At 49.4% G+C, this 27,320-nt stretch overlaps 1 protein-coding gene across 1 annotated transcript; it reads right to left on the minus strand.

The window, feature by feature from the left end:
* Positions 1 to 1,203: 1,203 nt before the first annotated feature.
* Positions 1,204 to 2,580, minus strand: LOC134934566 (paraneoplastic antigen Ma2-like). The gene has a single exon (XM_063929979.1). The coding sequence runs from the start codon at positions 2,578 to 2,580 to the stop codon at positions 1,204 to 1,206; it is 1,377 nt and encodes a 458-aa protein (XP_063786049.1).
* Between the last annotated feature and the right edge of the window lie 24,740 nt (positions 2,581 to 27,320).

Genomic DNA, 27,320 nt, shown 5'->3' on the forward strand with positions numbered 1-27,320 from the left:
AACAATGATGTCATCCAAGTATATTAGCACTTCTCTATAACACATATCCCCTACTGTTTGTTCCATGGTCCGTTGGAAAGTAGCGGGGGCCCCTTTTACCCCTTGAGGCATTTTGAGGAACTCAAAAAACCCAATAGGGCAGATGAAAGCAGTCTTGGCTCTATCCTCTGGCTTCATCGGTATCTGATAGTATCCGCACCGCATGTCCAAGACAGAAAACCAATGGCTCCCTTGTAGACAGTCCAGCGCTTCCTCTACCCTTGGTACGGTGTACTGATCTGCTATCGTACGGCTGTTTAGAGTACAGTAATCTATGCATAGCCGTATGTCCCCATTTTTTTTCCGAGCCACTACTATGGGAGAGGCGTATGGACTCTCGGAATTGGCTATCACATGATTCTCCAACAGTTTCTTTAAATGTTGCCGCACATCATCAAAGTCGGCTGGGGCTAGCCGGCGAGATCTCTCACGGAAGGGCGTAGTATCACTCAAGGAAATTTGATGCTCCACGCCCACGGCCGTTCCCAACTCCCACTCATCTATAGAAAAAACTTGCTGTCTAGCTCGTAGTTCCTCTACTAACTGATCTTGCTCTTGGGGACTAATATCACTACCTTGAAAACACCTTCGAATTTTAGAGAGAAAACGTTCTTCAGCTGTATCTGTTGACCCCGTCTCCAACATAGTAGGGGAAATGCCATCTCCCAGTACAGCCATAGTGGTCATAGACAAACCTCCACCATGAGATGAAATGATGGCTTGCTCTTGTTCCAGGCACCAGTTTGACAGTGTCCTAAAGAGGTTAGAATTGGTCCCCACAATATTCGCAACAGTCTCTCTATCCCCCGGAGGGTCAGGACATACCAGTGCTACTAAAGGTAATGGGTCGGATTGGTCAGTTAAACCGGAGGGAACTCAATGCAGGTGATGACATATACCAGATAGGGGTACTTTTGGTTGCTCAGTCCCCTGATTGCTAGTCCATCGACAGGTAATATGGGTATGTCCGATAAGTGATCACGATACCAGTTCTCAAAAATGATAGATACTTGTGAGCCGCTGTCTATTAATACCTTACTGGCATGCCCATTGATAAAGGCTTGTATCAATGGGGCCTTTCCCAGCATTCGTTCTGGGATGGTCTCTGGCCACTGGGCACCTCCTATTGTACTCACTACTATACTTGGGGAGTCGGTGCGGGGTTCACCGACACCCCCCAGGGTTTTCCGGCTGGTTTTCACTCTGATCTCCACGGGAGCTAGAACTTCTTCCATAACTTCCACTTTGAGGACACTCAAACGATCGGTGCCCCAACTGCCCACACCGATAACAGATAATATGATCACGATTGTCTTGCCGCCTGGAGTACCCTCTACCTCTCCCTCGAGTGGCAATCCCAGAAGAATTACTCTGCAGAGTAATTATTTGGTCCAGTTTTTTATTTTGCTTTTCTAACAGCTTGCACAATTTTTCACCCTCGGTGGGACCTTCCGGTGCAGGTAGCACAACCTTCACCCGTCTGAGGCTCTTTTCTCTATTTTCAATTTGAACTTCTTCTAACTTCACTTCCTTAATTAATTCACCCAACGTAGGGGGTCGAGTCCCAACGGCACTGCACCGAAGTCGCTGAGCAACAGGATTGCTAGTCAGAGCCCCCCTCAGCAGATATTTTATACGTTTCTCATCGATCTCTGATGCTTCAATTCCTCCTTTGTCCATCAATTTATATAACATTTTGTCTAACCGGTAGATATAATAAGTAAGAGTCTCAGCAGGCTCTTGGTAGGTCTGATTTAGTCTAGCCAAAATATCCCCTACGTCCTCTATGGTCCCGAAAGAATAGTCGAGGGCACTGAAATAGTCTTTCAATGCAGCATCCGGATTGCTTCTCCGTGTAGCATGGATAATTCCCATGGCGGGTCCTCTCAGACTTTCCACTATCCTCTGCTTCTTTATGTGCTCTGGGCACCGCCACTCTTCTGAGTGCTGTACAGCGGCCTCCCTCCAAACGTCATATGCTTCTTCTCCGGTGGGTACTGGTAATATGCCGGAGAAAACTCGGAGCCTCCTGTATCCTCCCTCATAGTGCCAGCGTTCGAAGGGGCTAACCATTTTGTCCATTACAGCCTCTACTTGTGGCTCTATAGATTCACTTGTACTGTTACTCGTAGCTGCCCTAGGTAAAGTACTATCCCCTGCATTGGGGTGGCTTCCCCCAGGTCTCTCAGTCCTCTTATCACCAATGGCTATCTGTGCTTCTCCTTCAGTCTCTTCCCCATCGATAGGCCACATTATTTGCCACCTCCTGCCTGGCACTCCGTCTACTAATATATTTGCAGAAATCAGAGATGAATCCAAATATTCTTGGATCGTTATTAGTACAGCACATATATCTCCTGCAGTACTCTTCCACTTATCAACTACGCATGGAAGTCTTATCCCACATAATTTCTGTACTTCTTGGATCACTTTGTCATCAGTAATGCCCGCGAAATTGCCCACTATACAGACACTTTGACGAGGGTCTACCTTTTGATCTTTACACCATGTGTGGATGTCCCTTTCCATGATAACCTCCATTTCTTCCAGGGGGCTGGTAGGTATCAAAGAATCTCAGCAGTGCCTCCAAATGTAGCCCTCCCTTTGGATGAAATATCCCCTGGAGTATGTCAGTGCCTCCACTCAAACCTTTGAACTAGGGTGAATGCCCGTAGTTTTAGGGGAGGTTTGAGAAAACCCTATCCCGACTATGATTTCACCACTATGTGAGGACTCCCTCACGCCCTTATGAATAAAAGGTGTTCCCAGTGCCCTATTGAAATAAGAGGAGACCGGGCTAATCTCACCGTGGGTCTCACTAAGGTTTCATAAAGTAAGAATAGTTAGCAACAAAAAATAATGCAGTCACAAAGCAGTAGAATCGAAATCCTATTTTAGTTCACTTAATTCACTTTAAGATAACACATTTAGGTTACAATTTATATATAATACATTTTCACTGTAATAACACAAGTCAATACAATTCCAATAAAAATTCTCAAGCTAACCAATTTACCCCAATCAAAATTATATATTTGCAAATATATTTATGTTTAGAAACACCAGTGCACTGGTACCGTATATCCAGTCTCTCTCTCTCTATCCATCCACTTTCTGAGGACCTAGATAAGATGTGAGTTAACCCCACAACTGAGGGGCCAATATTCCTGTATTCAGCTCCGATACAGCAGGAAGAGGGTTTAATATATCCAGGTTTTTTCCTCGTGTCCGATCCCAATCCGCCAATGTCCCGCTTTAACTCCCGCTATCAGACTCTGCAGCCAATGTGGGGCCGTGATAATTTCTAGTCTCCAAGTTGCTCGAAAGGGGGTTATATATATTGATATATATAAATAACAGTTTACTGTCCTTCCCTCGGGTATACAGAAGTATAGGATGTCTCTGTCGAGACAATGTTACCAATGTACTCTTGAGTTATTAATGCAATGTCTGTCTCTGCTTTATCTCATAGGAGTCCACACTGGGACCTAGGTGTAGCTTCCCCTGCAAATTCTATCCATTCACAAGTCTGCAATACTCCAAGCATGTACGTATTCAATGTCTATAATGGGTGTTAATGCCTTTGTCCTTCTATAGCTGTTATAGACTCACTTTCCGACGTGGTAAGTATGCAGTATTTGTATTAGGTTTACTCAGTTAGTATTATAAGTCTCTACTCTGAGTATACTTTCTGAAGATGAGAGAAAGAGTATAAATTGGCTCCCCTGTAAGCTCCTCTGTCACACTGTGTGCCTGAAGCTGTTACATGCAGCTCTGCATCGTTACAGGGGTAGGGGCGTCACCTGGCATGTAGATCCTCCTTGGAGGCGGCTCCCGGGTGGTCCTCTCGGCTCTAGGCTAATAAGTGGGGCGTCGCTGTTCACCGGACGTTCCTTCCCACTGATGACTCACCCGGACCGGGTCCCTGTCGAGCACCGTCTCCGATTGTCTCTGACAGCTCCGGACGCCTTCCGCTCCCCCAGCTCTGCAGTCTCAGCAATTCCTCTAGACACCGCTGGCTGTTACGTACGCTCTCTCTGGGTGAGCGATGGGCGGAGGGGCGGCTTGCTACTAGTACCGAATCCCGGCTCTCGTAGTGTGCTCTCCGACCGCTGCCTGGCTCCTGTCCTCCTCCCTCATCCGTTACTTCTGGCGCACCTCCTCCTGTCATTAACCGACGACCTCTTCTCGCAGCTCACTCGCGTGTCTCTCTTGTTCTCGAGCCCAACAGTGACCCACTCCTTTAGCCAGTCAAGTCCACTCTCAACCACACAATTATATATTATATACAGTATCTATACAACACTTTATGTATCAGCATATTTACAATATCACTGCTGACTTATATTACAGTTTCATGTTGCACAGTTATCCATCAACCCATACATTTATAGTATTAATCCCTACATTTAATTAATAAGAAAGTTATTTATTTTCAACACAGGTTCCTGCAATCATACATTAAGATGGAAGTCCAGGAACAGAGCATTTTGTCGCTCCTGGAATGGGTCGTGTTGGGAGGTATGCAAATGATAGAGAAATAAATAGATTATGAAGTCTACTTTAGTCTGGTCAGGCAAAGAATTCTCAGGTTGGAGTACAAAACTAATCGAACACCTGTGGATCACCACTATAATAAGGAGGTGGGGATCTGCTAGCTAGGTGCAGATTTGTAGGAATAGGCATAATGGATTGAGGAACAGAAGAAACACTTGCAACCATAGTTCCAGGTGCAGCATACAATGATGCTTGGATGAAATTGGAGAGGCCTTGCAATATATGTACAATTTTCCTGTATTTTCACTTACTCAGATGGATCCTGCAAAGTTGTGGCTAGTTGTGGAATGTTTATTGGTTTCATAACCTGTGCAAACTTTTAGTGAATATCACAGATGTAGACTCACTAATCCAACAGTGAGTGTGCTAGTAAATACATCTATATATAATGTTCACGCTAGGCTGCTTTTGGAGGGCATCACACCCAGCCTGATTTAAAAATGGCAAAATGCTTTTTGCCCTTTCAGCAGCACCCTGCTAAAACAGCCTGCCCTATACCTGCCCCAACCACGGGGCTGCAGTGTCCTGTGTGTGGGAAAAGTTGCTGTTGCCGATTACCACCAGGTGATCAGATGCCCTGCATTAATGTTGGTAAGAACCAGGGCCGGCCCGACGCACACGCGGGCTACGCAGCCGCGTTGAGCGCCAGGCAGTAGAGGGCGCTGCTGCAGACAGTGAGTCACAGTGACTTCACTCTCTACAGCAGCGGTGGCCAGCAAGTGGCTCGATCCGCTCCCGAACACCACTGCCCGGCGCGCACAGACGTCTCCGGCGGCAGTGACTATCTTAAATTCGGCGCCGGCCCGTGAGCCAATCAGAGTTTGCGGACCGGCAGCTAAGGCTCCTGATTGGCTGCCGGACCATGAGCTCTGATTGGCTCACGGGCCGGCGCCAAATTGAAGATAGACACCACCGCCGGAGACTAAGGGCCCGGGGCAGGAGAGACAGCGGCGCAGTGTGCAGCACTTTTGGGGGTAGGCACTGTGGGGATATGTGTACCTGCACTGTGAGGATATCTGGAGCTGTGTGGGCATGTGTATCTGCACTAGGGGCATATCTGGCGCTGTGGGGAAATGTGTATCTGCACCGGGGGCATATCTGGCGCTGTGGGGAAATGTGTATCTGCACCGGGGGCATATCTGGCGCTGTGGGGAAATGTGTATCTGCACCGGGGGCATATCTGGCGCTGTGGGGAAATGTGTATCTACACTGGGGCATACCTGGCGCTGTGGGGACGTGTATCTGCACTGGGGGCATATCTGGCACTGTGGGGAAATGTGTATCTGCACCGGGGGCATATCTGGCGCTGTGGGGAAATGTGTATCTGCACCGGGGGCATATCTGGCACCGGGGGCATATCTGGCGCTGTGGGGAAACGTGTATCTGCACTGGGGGCATGTCTGGCGCTGTGGGGAAATGTGTATCTACACTGGGGCATACCTGGCGCTGTGGGGATGTGTATCTGCACTGGGGGCATATCTGGCACTGTGGGGGCATGTGTATCTGCACTGGGGGCATATCTGGCACTGTGGGGAAACGTGTATCTGCACTGGGGCATGTCTGGCACTGTGGGGAAATGTGTATCTGCACTGGGGGCATATCTGGCGCTGTGGGGAAACGTGTATCTGCACTGGGGGCATGTCTGGCGCTGTGGGGACATGTGTATCTGCACTGGGGGCATGTCTGGCACTGTGGGGGCATGTGTATCTGCACTGGGGGCATATCTGGCACTGTGGGGAAACGTGTATCTGTACTGGGGGCATATCTGGCAATGTGGGGAAACGTGTTTCTGCACTGGGGGGCATATCTGGCACTGTGGGAAAATGTGTATCTGCACTGGGGGCATATCTGGCACTGTGGGGAAACGTGTATCTGCACTGGGGGCATATCTGGCATTGTGGGGAAATGTGTATCTGCACTGAGGGCATATCTGGCGCTGTGGGGAAACGTGTATCTGCACTGGGGGCATGTCTGGCGCTGTGGGGACATGTGTATCTGCACTGGGGGCATATCTGGCACTGTGGGGGCATGTGTATCTTCACTGGGGGCATGTCTGGCACTGTGGGGAAATGTGTATCTGCACTGGGGGCATATCTGGCACTGTGGGGAGACGTGTTTCTGCACTGGGGGCATATCTGGCACTGTGGGGAAATGTGTATCTGAACTGGGGGAATGTCTGGCACTGTGGGGACATGTGTATCTGCACCGGGGGCATGTCTGGCACTGTGGGGAAATGTGTATCTGCACCGAGGGCATATCTGGCGCTGTGGGGAAACGTGTATCTGCACCACCAGGGGCATGTCTGGCACTGTGGGGAAATGTGTATCTACACTGGGGCATACCTGGCGCTGTGGGGACGTGTATCTGCACTGGGGCATATCTGGCACTGTGGGGGCATGTGTATCTGCACTGGGGGCATATCTGGCACTGTGGGGAAATGTGTATCTGCACCGGGGGCATGTCTGGCGCTGTGGGGAAACGTGTATCTGCACCGGGGGCATATCTGGCGCTGTGGGGAAATGTGTATCTACACTGGGGCATACCTGGAGCTGTGGGGACGTGTATCTGCACTGGGGGCATATCTGGCACTGTGGGGAAACGTGTATCTGCACTGGGGGCATATCTGGCGCTGTGGGGAAATGTGTATCTGCACCGGGGGCATATCTGGCGCTGTGGGGAAATGTGTATCTGCACTGGGGGCATGTCTGGCGCTGTGGGGAAATGTGTATCTACACTGGGGCATACCTGGCGCTGTGGGGATGTGCATCTGCACTGGGGGCATATCTGGCACTGTGGGGGCATGTGTATCTGCACTGGGGGCATATCTGGCACTGTGGGGAAACTTGTATCTGTACTGGGGCATGTCTGGCACTGTGGGGAAATGTGTATCTGCACTGGGGGCATATCTGGCATTGTGGGGAAATGTGTATCTGCACTGGGGGCATATCTGGCATTGTGGGGAAATGTTTATCTGCACTGGGGGCATATCTGGCGCTGTGGGGAAACGTGTATCTGCACTGGGGGCATGTCTGGCGCTGTGGGGACATGTGTATCTGCACTGGGGGCATATCTGGCACTGTGGGGGCATGTGTATCTTCACTGGGGGCATGTCTGGCACTGTGGGGAAATGTGTATCTGCACTGGGGGCATATCTGGCACTGTGGGGAGACGTGTTTCTGCACTGGGGGCATATCTGGCACTGTGGGGAAATGTGTATCTGCACCGGGGGCATATCTGGCACTGTGGGGAAACGTGTATCTGCACTGGGGGCATATCTGGCGCTGTGGGGAAATGTGTATCTGCACTGGGGGCATATCTGGCGCTGTGGGGAAATGTGTATCTGCACTGGGGGCATGTCTGGCGCTGTGGGGACATGTGTATCTGCACTGGGGGCATATCTGGCACTGTGGGGAAACGTGTATCTGTACTGGGGGCATATCTGGCAATGTGGGGAAACGTGTTTCTGCACTGGGGGCATATCTGGCACTGTGGGAAAATGTGTATCTGCACTGGGGGCATATCTGGCATTGTGGGGAAATGTGTATCTGCACTGGGGGCATATCTGGCATTGTGGGGAAATGTTTATCTGCACTGGGGGCATATTTGGCGCTGTGGGGAAACGTGTATCTGCACTGGGGGCATGTCTGGCGCTGTGGGGACATGTGTATCTGCACTGGGGGCATATCTGGCACTGTGGGGGCATGTGTATCTTCACTGGGGGCATGTCTGGCACTGTGGGGAAATGTGTATCTGCACTGGGGGCATATCTGGCACTGTGGGGAGACGTGTTTCTGCACTGGGGGCATATCTGGCACTGTGGGGAAATGTGTATCTGCACCGGGGGCATATCTGGCACTGTGGGGAAACGTGTATCTGCACTGGGGGCATATCTGGCGCTGTGGGGAAATGTGTATCTGCACCGGGGGCATATCTGGCGCTGTGGGGAAATGTGTATCTGCACTGGGGGCATGTCTGGCGCTGTGGGGAAATGTGTATCTACACTGGGGCATACCTGGCGCTGTGGGGATGTGCATCTGCACTGGGGGCATATCTGGCACTGTGGGGGCATGTGTATCTGCACTGGGGGCATATCTGGCACTGTGGGGAAACTTGTATCTGCACTGGGGCATGTCTGGCACTGTGGGGAAATGTGTATCTGCACTGGGGGCATATCTGGCGCTGTGGGGAAACGTGTATCTGCACTGGGGGCATGTCTGGCGCTGTGGGGACATGTGTATCTGCACTGGGGGCATATCTGGCACTGTGGGGGAAACGTGTATCTGTACTGGGGGCATATCTGGCAATGTGGGGAAACGTGTTTCTGCACTGGGGGCATATCTGGCACTGTGGGGGCATGTGTATCTGCACTGGGGGCATATCTGGCACTGTGGGGAAACGTGTATCTGCACTGGGGGCATATCTGGCATTGTGGGGAAATGTGTATCTGCACTGGGGGCATATCTGGCGCTGTGGGGAAACGTGTATCTGCACTGGGGGCATGTCTGGCGCTGTGGGGACATGTGTATCTGCACTGGGGGCATATCTGGCACTGTGGGGGCATGTGTATCTTCACTGGGGGCATGTCTGGCACTGTGGGGAAATGTGTATCTGCACTGGGGGCATATCTGGCACTGTGGGGAGACGTGTTTCTGCACTGGGGGCATATCTGGCACTGTGGGGAAATGTGTATCTGCACCGGGGGCATATCTGGCGCTGTGGGGAAACGTGTATCTGCACCAGGGGCATGTCTGGCACTGTGGGGAAATGTGTATCTACACTGGGGCATACCTGGCGCTGTGGGCATGTGTATCTTCACTGGGGGCATGTCTGGCACAGTGGGGAAATGTGTATCTGCACTGGGGGCATATCTGGCACTGTGGGGGCATGTGTATCTGCACTGGGGGCATATCTGGCACTGTGGGGGCATGTATATCTGCACTGGGGACATATCTGGCACTGTGGGGAAATGTGTATCTGCACTGGGGGCATGTCTGGCGCTGTGGGGAAACGTGTATCTGCACTGGGGGCATATCTGGCACTGTGGGGAAATGTGTATCTGCACTGGGGGCATATCTGGCGCTGTGGGGAAACGTGTATCTGCACTGGGGGCATGTCTGGCGCTGTGGGGACATGTGTATCTGCACTGGGGGCATATCTGGCACTGTGGGGGCATGTGTATCTTCACTGGGGGCATGTCTGGCACTGTGGGGAAATGTGTATCTGCACTGGGGGCATATCTGGCACTGTGGGGAGACGTGTTTCTGCACTGGGGGCATATCTGGCACTGTGGGGAAATGTGTATCTGAACTGGGGGCATGTCTGGCACTGTGGGGACATGTGTATCTGCACCGGGGGCATGTCTGGCACTGTGGGAAAATGTGTATCTGCACCGGGGGCATATCTGGCGCTGTGGGGAAACGTGTATCTGCACCAGGGGCATGTCTGGCACTGTGGGGAAATGTGTATCTACACTGGGGCATACCTGGCGCTGTGGGGACGTGTATCTGCACTGGGGGCATATCTGGCACTGTGGGGGCATGTGTATCTGCACTGGGGGCATATCTGGCACTGTGGGGAAATGTGTATCTGCACTGGGAGCATGTCTGGCGCTGTGGGGAAACGTGTATCTGCACTGGGGGCATATCTGGCACTGTGGGGAAATGTGTATCTGCACTGGGGGCATATCTGGCGCTGTGGGGAAACATGTATCTGCACTGGGGGCATGTCAGGCGCTGTGGGGAAACGTGCATCTGTACTGGGGGCATGTCTGGCGCTGTGGGGACAGGTGTATCTGCACTGGGGGCATATCTGGCACTGTGGGGGCATGTGTATCTTCACTGGGGGCATGTCTGGCACTGTGGGGAAATGTGTATCTGCACTGGGGGCATATCTGGCACTGTAGGGGCATGTGTATCTGCACTGGGGACATATCTGGCACTGTGGGGAAATGTGTATCTGCACTGGGGGCATGTCTGGTGCTGTGGGGAAACGTGTATCTGCACTGGGGGCATATCTGGCACTGTGGGGAAATGTGTATCTGCACTGGGGGCATATCTGGCGCTGTGGGGACATGTGTATCTGCACTGGGGGCATATCTGGCACTGTGGGGGCATGTGTATCTGCACTGGGGGCATATCTGGCGCTGTGGGGAAACGTGTATCTGCACTGGGGGCATGTCTGGCGCTGTGGGGAAACGTGTATCTGGACTGGGGGCATGTCTGGCGCTGTGGGGACATGTGTATCTGCACTGGGGGCATATCTGGCACTGTGGGGGCATGTGTATCTTCACTGGGGGCATGTCTGGCACTGTGGGGAAATGTGTATCTGCACTGGGGGCATATCTGGCACTGTGGGGGCATGTGTATCTGCACTGGGGGCATATCTGGCACTGTGGGGGCATGTGTATCTGCACTGGGGACATATCTGGCGCTGTGGGGAAATGTGTATCTGCACTGGGGGCATGTCTGGTCCTGTGGGGAAACGTGTATCTGCACTGGGGGCATGTCTGGCGCTGTGGGGACATGTGTATCTGCACCGGGGGCATATCTGGCACTGTGGGGAAATGTGTATCTGCACCGGGGGCATATCTGGCGCTGTGGGGAAATGTGTATCTACACAGGGGGCATAACTGGCACTGTTGTGACATATGTATCTGCACTGGGGGCATGTCTGGCACTGTGGGTATATGTGTATCTGCACCGGGGGCATGTCTGGCACTGTGGGGACATGTGTATCTGAACGGGGGCATATCTAGCACTGTGGTGACGTGTATCTGCACTGGGGGCATGTCTGGCACTGTGGAGAAATGTGTATCTGCACTGGGGGCATGTCTGGCACTGTGGGGACATGTGTATCTGCACCGGGGCATGTCTGGCACTGTGGGGACATGTGTATCTGCACTGGGGGCATATCTGGTGCTGTGGTGACATATGTATCTGCACTGGGGGCATGTCTGGCACTGTGGATATGTGTGTATCTGCACCATGGGGGATGTCTGGCACTGTGGGGACATGTGTATCTGCACCGGGGGCATATCTGGCACTGTGGGGACATGTGTATCTGCACTGGGGGCATGTCTGGCACTGTGGGGAAATGTGTATCTGCACTGGGGGCATATCTGGCACTGTGGGGAGACGTGTTTCTGCACTGGGGGCATATCTGGCACTGTGGGGAAATGTGTATCTGAACTGGGGGCATGTCTGGCACTGTGGGGACATGTGTATCTGCACTTGGGGCATGTCTGGCACTGTGGGGAAATGTGTATCTGCACCGGGGGCATATCTGGCGCTGTGGGGAAACGTGTATCTGCACCAGGGGCATGTCTGGCACTGTGGGGAAATGTGTATCTACACTGGGGCATACCTGGCGCTGTGGGGACGTGTATCTGCACTGGGGGGATATCTGGCACTGTGGGGAAATGTGTATCTGCACTGGGGGCATGTCTGGCGCTGTGGGGAAATGTGTATCTGCACTGGGGGCATATCTGGCACTGTGGGGAAATGTGTATCTGCACTGGGGGCATATCTGGCGCTGTGGGCAAACGTGTATCTGCACTGGGTGCATGTCTGGCGCTGTGGGGAAACGTGTATCTGCACTGGGGGCATGTCTGGCGCTGTGGGGACATGTGTATCTGCACTGGGGGCATATCTGGCACTGTGGGGGCATGTGTATCTTCACTGGGGGGCATGTCTGGCACTGTGGGGAAATGTGTATCTGCACTGGGGGCATATCTGGCACTGGGGGCATGTGTATCTGCACTGGGGGCATATCTGGCACTGTGGGGGCATGTGTATCTGCACTGGGGACATATCTGGCACTGTGGGGAAATGTGTATCTGCACTGGGGGCATGTCTGGCGCTGTGGGGAAACGTGTATCTGCACTGGGGGCATATCTGGCACTGTGGGGAAATGTGTATCTGCACTGGGGGCATATCTGGCGCTGTGGGGACATGTGTATCTGCACTGGGGGCATATCTGGCACTGTGGGGGCATGTGTATCTGCACTGGGGGCATATCTGGCTCTGTGGGGGCATGTGTATCTGCACTGAGGGCATGTCTGGCACTGTGGGGAAATGTGTATCTGCACTGGGGGCATATCTGGCGCCGTGGGGAAACGTGTATCTGCACTAGGGGCATGTCTGGCGCTGTGGGGACATGTGTATCTGCACCGGGGGCATATCTGGCACTGTGGGGAAATGTGTATCTGCACCGGGGGCATATCTGGCACTGTGGGGAAATGTGTATCTGCACCGGGGGCATATCTGGCGCTGTGGGGAAATGTGTATCTACACAGGGGGCAAAACTGGCACTGTGGTGACATATGTATCTGCACTGGGGGCATGTCTGGCACTGTGGGTATATGTGTATCTGCACCGGGGGCATGTCTGGCACTGTGGGGACATGTGTATCTGCACAGGGGCATATCTAGCACTGTGGGGACGTGTATCTGCACTGGGGGTATGACTGGCACTGTGGAGAAATGTGTATCTGCACTGGGGGCATGTCTGGCACTGTGGGGACATGTGTATCTGCACCGGGGCATGTCTGGCACTGTGGGGACATGTGTATCTGCACTGGGGGCATATCTGGTGCTGTGGTGACATATGTATCTGCACTGGGGGCATGTCTGGCACTGTGGATATGTGTGTATCTGCACCATGGGGGATGTCTGGCACTGTGGGGACATGTGTATCTGCACCGGTGGCATATCTGGCACTGTGAGGACATGTGTATCTGCACTGGGGCATATCTGGCACTGTGGGGAGATGTGTATCTGCACTGTGGGCATGCCTGGCACTATGGGGACATGTGTATCTGCACTGGGGGCATATCTGGCACTGTGGGGACATGTGTATCTGCACCAGGGGCATGTCTGGCACTGTGGGGACATGTGTATCTGCACTGGGGGCATATCTGGCGCTGTGGGGGCATGTGTATCTGCACTGGGGGCATAGCTGGCACAGTGGGGGCATGTGTATCTGCACTGGGGGCATATCTGGCACTGTGGGGGGCATGTATATCTGCATTGGGGGCATATCTGGCGCTGTGGGGAAACGTGTATCTGCATTGGGGGCATATCTGGCGCTGTGGGGAAACGTGTATCTGCACTGGGGGCATATCTGGCACTGTGGGGAAATGTGTATCTGCACTGGGGGCATATCTGGCACTGTGGGGGCATGTGTATTTACACCGGGGTCATATCTGACACTGTGGGGACATGTGTATCTGCACTGGGGGCATGTTGGCACTGTGGGGACATGTGTATCTGCACCGGGGGCATGTCTGGCACTGTGGGGACATGTGTATCTGCACTGGGGGCATATCTGGCGCTGTGGTGACATGTGTATCTGCACTGGGGGCATATCTGGCGCTGTGGTGACGTGTATCTGCATTGGGGGCATATCTGGCGCTGTTGGGGCATGTGTATCTGCCCTGGGGGCATATCTGGCACTGTGGGGGCATGTGTATCTGAACTGGGGGCATGTTTGGCACTGTGGGGGCATGTGTATCTGCACTGGGGGCATGTCTGGCACTGTGGGGATATGTGTATTTGCACTGGGTCATATCTGGCACTGTGGGGACGTGTATCTGCACTGGGTAATATCTGGCACTGTGGGGACATGTGTATCTGCACTGGGGGCATGTTTGGCACTGTGGGGACATGTGTATCTGCATCGGGGGAATAGCTGGCACTGTGGGGACATGTGTATTTGCACTGGGTCATATCTGGCACTGTGGGGATATGTGTATCTGCATCGGGGTCATGTCTGGCACTGTGGGGACATGTGTATCTGCACTGGGGGCATATCTTGCACTGTGGGGACATGTGTATCTGCACTGGGGACATCAGTCAGACACTATCTCAATGTCACCCTGCCTCAGTCACCCATTATCTCCCTGTCACCCCTGTCTCGGTCACCCACCATCTCCCTGTCACCCCTGCCTCACCTATTATCTCCTTGTCACCCACTACCACGGGCAGTGGTGTCGAGAGAGAGGGGGAAGAGGGTACAAATTACCCGGGTCCAGGTCTGATGGAGGGGCCCAGTGAGGTTCCAGTAGGGGCCCAGGCCCCCTCCCCACTACCTGGAAGCAGCAGCTGCAGCTCTTCTCCTCGGCCCAGCACATTCTGCTGTGTACTCGGCTGCAATGTGGCCATGGAGGTACTTAAAATACTATTTTTTTCAGTATTTTTATCTAAGGGTACATGACCACACCCCCTGTGATTAGGCCATGCCCCTCAAAAAGTACCTAGGCCCAGTCTGGCTCTCAACTGCCCTGACCACGGGGAGTACAATTGTGTATCCACACCCCTTCCTTGTAAGACCACACCCCTTTTATCCCATCAAGGGGCGCCAAAATAGATTTTTGCTTACTAAAAAAAACAAGCTTCGGCCCTGGTAAGAACTATATATCAGCTCCCTCCAAGGGAGACTATAGCCAGTACTGTGCAGTTTGCAGAAGCAGTGGTGGTTTGAAACTCCGGGTTTTCTAAGTTGCACAGGTCCAGCTAGAAATCATCACTGAAGTGTAGAGAGGGTTTAAAATCTTCAACTGCCGAACTGTGGATGAGGATTTCTGTGTATGCATATTAAAGTGCAGTGTCTGCTCTGCAAATAAAAGATACTGCTTCACCGTGAAGCAGATTATTATGTGCAATCATTTCTGTGACCCTGTTATACACTGCTCAAAAAAATAAAGGGAACACTAAAATAACACATCCTAGATCTGAATGAATGAAATATTCTTATTAAATACTTTGTTCTTTACATAGTTGAATGTGCTGACAACAAAATCACACAAAAATTATCAATGGAAATCAAATTTATTAACCCATGGAGGTCTGGATTTGGAGTCACACTCAAAATTAAAGTGGAAAAACACACTACAGGCTGAGCCAACTTTGATGTAATGTCCTTAAAACAAGTCAAAAGGAGGCTCAGTAGTGTGTGTGGCCTCCACGTGCCTGTATGACCTCCCTACAACACCTGGGCATGCTCCTGAGGAGGTGGCAGATGGTCTCCTGAGGGATCTCCTCCCAGACCTGGACTAAAGCATTCGCCAACTCCTGGACAGTCTGTGGTGCAACGTGGCGTTGGTGGATGGAGCGAGACATGATGTCCCAGATGTACTCAATTGGATTCAGGTCTGGGGAACGGGCGGGCCAGTCCATAGCATCAATGCCTCCGTCTTGCAGGAACTGCTGACACACTCCAGCCACATGAGGCCTAGCATTGTCTTGTATTAGGAGGAACCAAGGGCTAACCGCACCAGCATATGGTCTCACAAGGAGTCTGAGGATCTCATCTCGGTACCTAATGGCAGTCAGGCTACCTCTGGCGAGCACATGGAGGGCTGTGCGGCCCCCAAAGAAATGCCACCCCACACCATTACTGACCCACTGCCAAACCGGTCATGCTGGAGGATGTTGCAGGCAGCAGAACGTTCTCCTTGGCGTCTCCAGACTCTGTCACGTCTGTCACATGTGCTCAGTAAGAACCTGCTTTCATCTGTGAAGAGCACAGGGCGCCAGTGGCGAATTTGCCAATCTTGGTGTTCTCTGGCAAATGCCAAACGTCCTGCACAACCCCCACCAATGGAAGTCGGGCCCTCATACCACCCTCATGGAGTCTGTTTCTGATCGTTTGAGTAGACACATTCACATTTGTGGCTTGCTGGAGGTCATTTTGCAGGGCTCTGGCAGTGCTCCTCCTGTTCCTCCTTGCACAAAGGCGGAGGTAGCGGTCCTGCTGCTGGGTTGTTGCCCTCCTACGGCCTCCTCCACGTCTCCTGATGTACTGGCCTGTCTCCTGGTAGCGCCTCCATGCTCTGGACACTACGCTGACAGACACAGCAAACCTTCTTGCCACAGCTCGCATTGATGTGCCATCCTGGATGAGCTGCACTACCTGAGCCACTTGTGTGGGTTGTAGACTCCGTCTCATGCTACCACTAGAATTAAAGCACCGCCAGCTTTCAAAAGTGACCAAAACATCAGCCAGAAAGCATAGGAGCTGAGAAGTGGTCTGTGGTCACCACCTGCAGAACAACTCCTTTATTGGGGGTGTCTTGCTAATTGCCTATAATTTCCACCTGTTGTCTATTCCATTTGCACAACAGCATGTGAAATTGATCAGTCAATCAGTGTTGCTTCCTAAGTGGACAGTTTGATTTCACAGAAGTGTGATTGACTTGGAGTTACATTGTGTTGTTTAAGTGTTCCCTTTATTTTTTTGAGCAGTGTATATATATAGGATTCTTGTAGTCACAACTGTTTTGGTGAGTCTGAGAAGGAAATGTTTTTGCTAGCAAAGAGATATGGACTACACCGTAGGAATGCCTCAGGATGAGTCCAAGAACTGACTGAGAGTAGTAATGAAGGAGATGTATTGCAGTCAGGGGCGTCGGAATGGGGGGGGGGCAAGGGGGCAGCTCGCTCCCCCCAAAACATGAGAGAGGCGCCAACCCATCCGGACCCGCCGCATGCCTGTGCAGTCACAGCGGCCAGCTTCAGCGCTACCTGCGCTGCTGTAATATAACTTTACACGGTGGGCAGCCCTGAAGCTGCCTTACCTACAGTGCCAGGTTAAGGAGCGGGCGGGGGCGAGGTTTGCGCTCCCGTCCCCACTGCAGCAGCGGCCGGCTAGGCGCAGGCAGCGGAGAGCACAGCCACAGACAGGACAGCTGAGCGATGGCTCAGCTGTCCAATAATGTATGAATGAAGCAGCCTGCCGCTCAGCTATTGGCTGAGCGCGCAGGCTGCAGGAAAGGCAGCATGTGGATTCTGGAGCCAGGATCCAGCAGTGATTGGGTGCGTAGGCTGCTTGGTGAGCCATAAAAAGAGCAATTAAAGTAAGGCTGACAGTATTATTTTTATATATATATATATATATATATATATGCAGTATGTATATATGTATATAGTCGTAGTTCCAGTTTCCTGGGGGGCACTCTCCTTCACAAATCAAATCCAATCGTATTTTCTTAGATCATAATCGGCTTTATTGGGTCGACGTTTCGGCTCAACAAGCAGAGCCTTTATCAAGACAAGCCATATATATTTTCGTATTGCAAAAAAGTCAGAACCTGTCCAAATAACAGATACATGAAATAAATAAATACAATCAGTCTCACGGGCCCAATCAGAAATTCACCACTAATGTGCAATATGCAAAATAAAGAAAGTGCCAAGAATAATACTACCAAGCATATAAGTATATATCTTGGATACCAGGTAAGGTAAAGAAAAGTAACCCAACAAGGACCAATCACCAAAAGGGTACTGGTAACATACTTACTAGGATGAAATAACTCAACAGTACAACACTGTGATAAAAATGTTCCCTTGATATCCTTGTGCTGGTAGTCGAAGAAGCGAGCAATGAGCTCAAAAAGGTTAAAAGTGAGATAGAGCAACTTGAGATTACGTCTATTCCTACCCTTAGGGAGAATAAGAATTCCAGTTGGCTTGATAGACTACAAACTCAAGTTGATTCCTATCATAAGGAACTCACTTCCTTTAAAAGGAAGAAATTAACTACAGTGACAACAGACTATCAGACGCATACGGTATATCGTTGGTTACTTGGAAACAATAACCAATTTTCCACAGATAGACAAACACGTCCATATAGACAGCAGCGACGCCAATATTTCTCTAGGGAGCAGGGCTCTACTATCTCTACATCAGAGACTGATCTCTCAGATAGCAAAACAGGTGATCAACATTTTTTAGATTCAGGGGCCGATTCCAGGACCACACCCCCAGTGGGCACCGCAAGAGGCATCGCTCGCACACGAGGAGGGGCGGTTATAAAAAGACAGGGCCGCAGGAATCGGACTTGAGTTCTGTATTTAACCTTTCTACTACGGTATTAGATCACGCTGAAATACGTCTATTAGCACGGGGTTTGTCCTTCGTACCATTCTTTCCACATAAACCATTTGAGGCAACTGTTGACCAGTATAGATTTGGTAGAAATTTACGCCTCAGAGAGTACTTTGCGGGTAAAGATAGTACTAAACCTAAGACACAGTTTAAAAAGCACTCTAGGTTTGATCCCCCTTCGACTAATTCAAGTTTAAAAACCTTTCTTAGAATGGTTACTAAGGACACCCGTTCCATCAAACCACCCAGACTGTACGACAACCTACCCTCTGATGAACGACAAGCACTTAAAAAATTGTGCTCCAATCCGAATCTAGTGATTCGTCCAGCGGATAAGGGTGGAGCAGTTGTCGTACAGGACTGGGTGGATTATGATATAGAAATCAATCGTCAATTTACAGATTAATTAACCTATAGGAGAGTTAGGAACAACCCTTTGACACAAGTTAAAAGTCAAATTGACGCTTGACTCAAGAGGGGTCTAGACAATCAATGGATTGATGTAGATTTATTTGAATATATGACAGTTGAAAAACCTAGTTGCCCAATAATTTACACATTACCCAAAATACATAAAACCTTACATAGTCCGCCAGGATGGCCGATTATAGCGGCTGAAGGATCACTGCTGCAACCAATAGCACAGTTTATTGATTCTCTGCTACAACCGTATGTCATTAAAAGTTCGAGTTACATTCATGACACTAGTGACCTATTGGAACATCTGAAATCATATCAGGATCTCCCTGAAAATATATTGCTTGCCACAATGGATGTACAATCTTTGTACACCGTGATACCTCACTCTGAAGGCCTGGGGCATTAAGAGAACTGATTTCTCTTGAACCAACTAAGGGAATACCAACTGAATATATACTTGAGTTAACTAATCTTGTGTTAGGACTCAACCACTTTCAGTATAAAAACGAGTATTATTTCCAGGTTTCGGGTACCGCAAAAGGGTTTAACCTCGCACCCTCTTATGCTAATATGTATATGACGGTATTCGAACAAAGACATATACTGGCAGAGTTTGGACAGAATATTAAAATTTACAAAAGATTTATAGATGACATACTTGTGGTTTGGCTTGACACACGTGAGTCCTTCATTGCTATGATTGATCAGTTAAACAATTTAGACAGCCCGATTAAATTTACATTTGAGATTTCAGCTAAGTATGTCAACTTTTTGGGCATTACCATTGGACACACTGGGGGGCTTTTACTACCACTCTTTTTAGGAAACCCACAGATAGGAACACTACATTGTTAACCAGTAGTTTCCATCCCCCTGCCTTAAAAGATAATCTGCCGGTCTCACAACTACTTCGAGTTCTGAGAAATAATACCGATGACACTGTCAGAGAAGCCCAACTGAATGACATGATGCACAGATTTAGGCAGCGTGGCTATACTCCACGCACTTTGGGAAAATGTCTGCGTAAAGCACGTAACATTTATTTGCGCAAGGTTTTTAAGAACTGTAAGAACACCAACAGAATGATTTATACTACCAAATATGATAGTCATGCACTAGAAACTAACAAGATTATACGCAAACATTGGCCCATTCTAGCGACAGACCCTACTCTGCCCTTTACCCACACTGGGCCACCTATGATGGCCTATGGACGTGGGGCCAATTTGAGACAGATACTCATGCGACCTACACTCACTCCTGATGAGCGAATGAGTACCTCCCGAATGATGAGTCTGAAACCTGGCTGCTTCTCATGTGGGAATTGTACCACGTGTAGGGCTATGAGAATTGGGAATAGCTTTACACACCCACATACGGGAAAAAATATAAAAATTAAATACCATCTACATTGCAAATTAGATCATGTGATTTGTTGTTTAATCTGTCCTTGCGGCCTGTACTATGTAGGACTCACATCTAGGTGCTTTAGAGACCGGATGGCAAATCACAGGACCACTATACGAGCTGCTATTCAAACTGGATCTTCTGACAAACCTGTAGCAAGACATTATCTAGAAAATAGGCACCAGGTAGCGAACCTTAAGATCAGTATGCTTGATACTGTTGCACCAAGGGGCCTTAATGAATACAACACCATGAACATTTTCTTGTGATGTGTCCATGATATTTTCCTCCTTTCAGGCATGGATACATGATATGATATTATTGTCCACCTGTGTTTTCTGATACAGATTATATCATTGTTTTAATTGTGTGTTTTCAATGTATTTATGTATTGTGTTGTAATTTGTTTATGTTGATTGTAAGTCTACACTCACGGGCCTGATTAGATACACCTATATATGTTTGTATACCTATATGTACCTTTAGCCTATGGGTATGAGACCTTGACATATCAGCACCTGATGCATACTATGATTGAAAATATGTATATTTGTCTAGGATGCTGTGGACTGGTTATGCGAGTTATTCTTTATTCCCGCCCTGTGGGTCTTTACTCGTTTACGGTGTAAGGTCTGGGGGTGCTCCCAGTATAGTTTGTTTATGGTGAGATCTGTTCAGCCTATACCGCGGGGAATATATGCTGCTGTGGCATGCATCCTGCTGGTTATTTTCCCTGTATCGCGGTATAGACCCACTGTGCGGCGTTGCTAAGCAACGACCGCAATGACTGTTGGGTCCTTCCGGCTGGTGGAACGCACCCGTCGCATTACTTCCGGGTAATGGAACGCACGCCGCTCGGACGAGCGGCGGCGTTAAGCTCCCCTTCACAGGTTCTGTTAAGTATTATATATGATCTGGCGGTACTAATGTGAGCCCTGCGGATATGAATATTCATTGGGGACTTAGTATATTCCTTTCTTTAATATGGGAATAGGGTGATTTACCAGTTTGCCTGGGCTGATTGCACTTCCGGTTTTGTACTCATATAAGGCATGCAGTGCTCTTTAGGAAACACATGGTCACACTGAATGGACGTCCTTCTTTTGCCTCCAGTGGTAAGAGTTACTATTGCCCTCTCTTGATGAATATAGTTCTGATTGTTTGGCTTGATATCAGGTTTGGTTTATCTTTGAGATGTTTTTTATGATGCATTACTCATATTACAGAGGGTTTATTGACTGATGTGTCCCTGTATGGATAATTGCCCAGGAATGTGTACAGGAAGTATAATTCTTTATTAAACTTGATCTTGATGAACTCAGGTGTTACCTAGTATCACACCTGACTTTCATTATGTTGGGAACTTGTAACATATATTTGTTGTCCCCCTAATAGGGCTCATATGCCGACTTGGCCGTCTGTTTTATCACAGTGCTGTACTGTTGAGTTATTTCATCCTAGTAAGTATGTTACCAGTACCCTTTTGGTGATTGGTCCTTGTTGGGTTACTTTTCTTCACCTTACTTGGTATCCAAGATATATACTTATATGCTTGGTAGTATTATTCTTGGCACTTTCTTTATTTTGCATATTGCACTTTAGTGGTGAATTTCTGATTGGGCCCGTGAGACTGAATGTATTTATTTATTTCATGTATCTGTTATTTGGACAGGTTATGACTTTTTTTGCAATACGAAAATATCTATGGCTTGTCTTGATAAAGGCTCTGCTTGTTGAGCTGAAACGTCGACCCAATAAAGCCGATTATGATCTAAGAAAATACGATTGGATTTGATTTGTGAAGGAGAGTGCCCCCCAGGAAACTGGAACTATGACTATATGTGTGGATCCACCGTGATTGTGTGGACTCTACTGGGTGCACCCCGCAGTTGACCACACACGGATGTGAGTGCAGGACTCCCTTGTATATATATATATATATATATATATATATATATATATACATATATGTGTATATACAGTATACAGATATATGTGTGTGTGTGTGTGTGTGTGTGTGTGTGTGTATATATATATATATATATATATATATATATAGGTAACAGGCTGTGTAGCAAACAGCGGCACTCAGAGACTGACACAACGAAAGTAAAGTGCTGGTGCTTTTAATTCATGGCTAGTGAATCCAACGTTTCGGGGCACGCAAGCCCCTTTTTCAAGGTGAGCCAAATACAAACTTTGTATTTGGCTCACCTTGAAAAAGGGGCTTGCGTGCCCCGAAACGTTGGATTCACTAGCCATGAATTAAAAGCACCAGCACTTTACTTTCGTTGTGTCAGTCTCTGAGTGCCGCTGTTTGCTACACAGCCTGTTACCTGCATGAATTTCTCCAGAGGGCACCTGAGCAATATACCCCGTCTTCAGGAGAGTGCCGATCCGACATTTGCAAGTATATATATATATATATATATATATACACACACACATACATATGAAGATATATACGTAGATAGATAGATAGATAGATAGATAGATAGATAGATAGATAGATAGATAGATAATATGGGTTCAGTGTGAAAGGCCGGCGGTCGGGACGCCGGCAATCAGTATACCGATGCCGGCATCCCAATCGCGGCAATGCAGACAGGGGTGCACAGGGTACCTTAACCACCCTCCCATACCCCCTAACCCTTGCTGTCCGCAGCCTAACCCTAACCTCCCCTATTGGTGGCTAACCCTAACCTCCCCCCGGTGGTGCCTAAACATAACCCCCCCTCCCCCCATAGTGCCTAACCCTAAACCCCCTTCTCTGCAGGCTAGCCCTAACCTTCCCCACCCTGCAGCCTAACACTAACCCCTCTGGAGTGTGCCTAAACTTAATACCCACTCCCGCACGCTAAACCTAACCCAGAAGTTCATACTTACCTTCGGGATCCTGGCTGTCGGGATACTATATCTTCGTCTGGATCCTGATCTCTTTGGGATTCCAGTGTCGGTATTCTTGCAGCTGGCAGGACTTCGGTGTCGGTATTACGGCTGCCGGGACCCTGAACGCATACTGTATGTATGTATGTGTGTATATATAATTAATCTGCCTGTTCTTTATTAGGGGCCCTACTGTCTGAAGTGCCCGGGACCCAATGGCCTTAATCCGGCACTACTTCCCCGTGTGCTCCACCCCCCGCCTCGTAAGCCTACAGTGTCTGCGCTCTGTGGAGACATGCTGCGCGTAACAGCAGAGGTAACAGCAGCATAGCTGCTGGCTGTGTGGAACGAGTAGGGAGAGTAGCACTAAGGAGGAGGAGGCGCTCTACCTATCAGATGTGCATAATAGGCTCTACCAGGCATAATGTGTAACGTGTAATGGGCTCTACCAGGCGTATTGTGCAACATGTGTAATGGGCTCTACCAGGCGTATTGTGTATAATGGGCTCTACCAGGCGTAATGTGTAACATGTGTAATGGGCTCTACCAGGCGTAATGCATAACATGTGTAATGGGCTCTACCAGGCGTATTGTGTATAATGGGCTCTACCAGGCGTAATGTGTAACATGTGTAATGGGCTCTACCAGGCGTATTGTCTATAATGGGCTCTACCAGGCGTAATGTGTAACATGTGTAATGGGCTCTACCAGGCGTAATGTGTAACATGTGTAATGGGCTCTACCAGGCGTATTGTGTATAATGGGCTCTACCAGGCGTAATGTGTAACATGTGTAATGGGCTCTACCAGGCGTATTGTGTAACATGTGTAATGAGCTCTACCAGGCGTATTGTGTATAATGGGCTCTACCAGGCGTAATGTGTAACATGTGTAATGGGCTCTACCAGGCGTAATGTGTAACATGTGTAATGGGCTCTACCAGGCGTATTGTGTAACATGTGTAATGGGCTGTACCAGGCGTATTGTGTATAATGGGCTCTACCAGGTGTAATGTGTAACATGTGTAATGGGCTCTGCCAGGCGTAATGTGTAACATGTGTAATGGGCTCTACCAGGTGTAATGTGTAACATGTGTAATGGGCTCTACCAGGCGTATTGTGTATAATGGGCTCTACCAGGCGTAATGTGTATAATGGGCTCTACAAGGCGTATTGTGTAACATGTGTAATGGGCTCTACCAGGCGTATTGTGTAACATATGTAATGGGCTCTACCAGGTATAATGTGTAACACGTGTAATGGGCTCTACCAGGTGTATTGTGTAACATGTGTAATGGGCTCTACCAGGTGTAATGTGTAACGTGTAATGGGCTCTAACAGGTGTAAGGTGTATAATGGTCTCTACCAGGTGTAATGTGTATAGGGGCTCTACCAGGCATAACGTGTACAAGTGGCTCTACCAGGCGCAATGTGTATAATGGGTTCTACCAGGCGTAATGTATGTAGTGGGTTCTACGTGGCATAATGTGTATAAGGGGCTCTAACAGGTGTAATGTGTACAAGGAGAAACTCCCAGCTGCTCCATAGAGTTCCATACAGAAGCAAGAGACTTAAGGTGCCTAAGGTGGAAAGGAGCTAGGGGCGCCAAACTGAGATTTTATCTTGCCCCCCCCAACCAAAAAACGTTCTGACACCCCTGATTGCAGTACAATAGCAGAGTAGCAGAGTAAGGCATTGGGTAGCAGCTAGAGCCTCTTCCCTGAAAGTAGGCTCTGATGTCATTAGACCACGTGACCTATGGGACATTGGCCCTCATTCCGAGTTGTTCGCTCAGTAATTTTCTTCGAATCGCAGCGATTTTCCGCTAACTTTGCGCAATGTTCGCACTGCGACTGCGCCAAGTAAATTTGCTACGAAGTTTGGTATTTTACTCACGGCATTACGAGGTTTTTTTCTTCGTTCTGGTGATCGTAATGTGATTGACAGGAAGTGGGTGTTTCTGGGCGGAAACTTGCCATTTTATGGGAGTGTGTGAAAAAACGCTGCCGTTTCTGGGAAAAACGCGGGAGTGGCTGGAGAAACGGGGGAGTGTCTGGGCGAACGCTGGGTGTGTTTGTGACGTCAAACCAGGAACGAAACTGACTGAACTGATCGCAATGGCTGAGTAAGTGTCGAGCTACTCAGAAACTGCTTAGAAATTTCTAATCGCAATTTTGAGAATCTTTCGTTCGCAATTTTGCTAAGCTAAGATTCACTCCCAGTAGGCGGCGGCTTAGCGTGTGCAATGCTGCTAAAAGCAGCTTGCGAGCGAACGACTCGGAATGAGGGCCATTATACCATTTAAACCTCAAAAGCAGGAGGAAGAACAAGATTGGGGTGCTAGTACTTTAAGTATCCACGTCACCATCTATTCCCTTTAGTAACCTGTTGGTGAGCGAAGCGGATTGGAGCAAGTTAACATTTTGGGTCCCATGTTCTGCACCTTTCTCCTCCCCTTGCTGCCGATGTACACATGGTATGTCCCATAGTACGCGTGGTCTGATTCCATCTGAAGCAACATTCACTGAAGAGGACATAGACACAACCTGAAGGAGAGATCAATCTGTCACTGGCAGAGGTTGTTAAACACAAGGCAAACCAAGAGGTCAAAGGAGAACATGTGTGAGGTCCAGAACTAGCCAAACTGGTACACGATGAGCGTATCAGAACACAGACGGCAGCCGAGTCAGAGGGGTAAATTTACTAAGATGGGAGTACTATTTACTCCAATCATAGGTGTGCGCAGGGGGGGTGCCTGGTGCGCACAGGCACCCCCTAATGTCTGGCACCCCAATCTCACATGCCTGATGCAGGGATCGCCGAGCAGGCTGATTACTGTCCCCTCTGCGCTGCACCCTGCAGGACTGCATTACTGACCGGATGCCTGGGTTAAGCAAAGGTGCCACTGCCACCTACTTTCAAACTCCCGGCTCCACCTCCATGTACAAAAACAGCATGATGTGATGTGATTACGTCATGCTGCTCACACACCCACCCATCACACCCGCCACATGCCCACCTCTCTCCTTCTATGCTATGCCCACGCCAGCCACTGATGAGGATCAGCATGCAGCCAGCGTTCCTCTTAGGAAGACAAATTCAATACTGGCAGGTGGTCGGCAGCAACATTGACACGTCACTCGTTTTTCCAGCAGCAGCAATACTAGTCTGCGACTGTCAGTGTCAGTGAGTGACTGACTTGTAAGTAAACTGCTGCAGCTTGCAGGGGAAAGAGAGGGGGAGCCAGACCAGGCTGAGGAGGAGCAGTGTAATTGCAGTGAGTGCTATCTGGGGTGTTTGTTTGGTGCACACCACAACATCTGACAATGTATCTGCTTTAATAGGATTGGTACAAAGGTGGATATTTCATATGCGTTGACCATCAGTAGGTGCTAGACATGCCCAAAAGGCGGTGCTAGACACACCCCAGGCTCCAACGGTGCACCCCCTAATAAAATGTACTGCGCACGCCAGTGACTCCAATCAGATTCTACTTCTCATTGATCTAGCACCTTCTAGAAGATAATACCTGGAATCTGATTGGTTGCTATTGGCAACATCCCCTCTTAAATAAAACTCCCACCCTAGTAAATTTAACAAAGAGATTCTTCACTATAGAAGAGAGACAAGAATCTGACAAGGAAGATAAACAAGGCAGCCAGCAACATCAGTAATTGTCTACAGTAAACAGTGAGTGGAAAGCTGGATAGCTGCAGCCAGGGGCGTAACTAGAACTTTGAAGGCCCCATAGCAAAATCTTGAAAGAGACAGTGTCATAGGGAAGAGACAGTGACAGGGAGTGTCAGGGAGACAGTGTCAGGAAGGGAGTGAGGGAGAGAGTGACATTATGTGATGCACCACCACTCAAACTATTTTGTAAAAGCTTCATAAAATCTGATTACACAATGTATTCATCTGACAGAATATTGGTCCCAAACAATGTCTGGCTGGGGTATGGCAACTGATTAAAACAGGCCCGTGGGGCGTGGCCTGGCTGGCAACTGCAGTGGATGTGTTTGTGTGGAGCTCCGGCTTACACAGCTACAAAAAGCCCCTTATCTGCACACGGACACCCCTTTCCCAGTCCCATTTAACCCCCTCTCCTCTCCTTAACACCCCCATACT

This window comes from Pseudophryne corroboree, chromosome 6 (assembly GCF_028390025.1).
Source record: "Pseudophryne corroboree isolate aPseCor3 chromosome 6, aPseCor3.hap2, whole genome shotgun sequence".
NCBI lineage: Eukaryota > Metazoa > Chordata > Amphibia > Anura > Myobatrachidae > Pseudophryne > Pseudophryne corroboree.

What these genes read in the sequence shown, in the direction of transcription:
- LOC134934566 (XM_063929979.1), bottom strand. Translation starts at nt 2,580, where the DNA reads ATGGAGGTTATCATGGAAAGGGACATCCACACATGGTGTAAAGATCAA.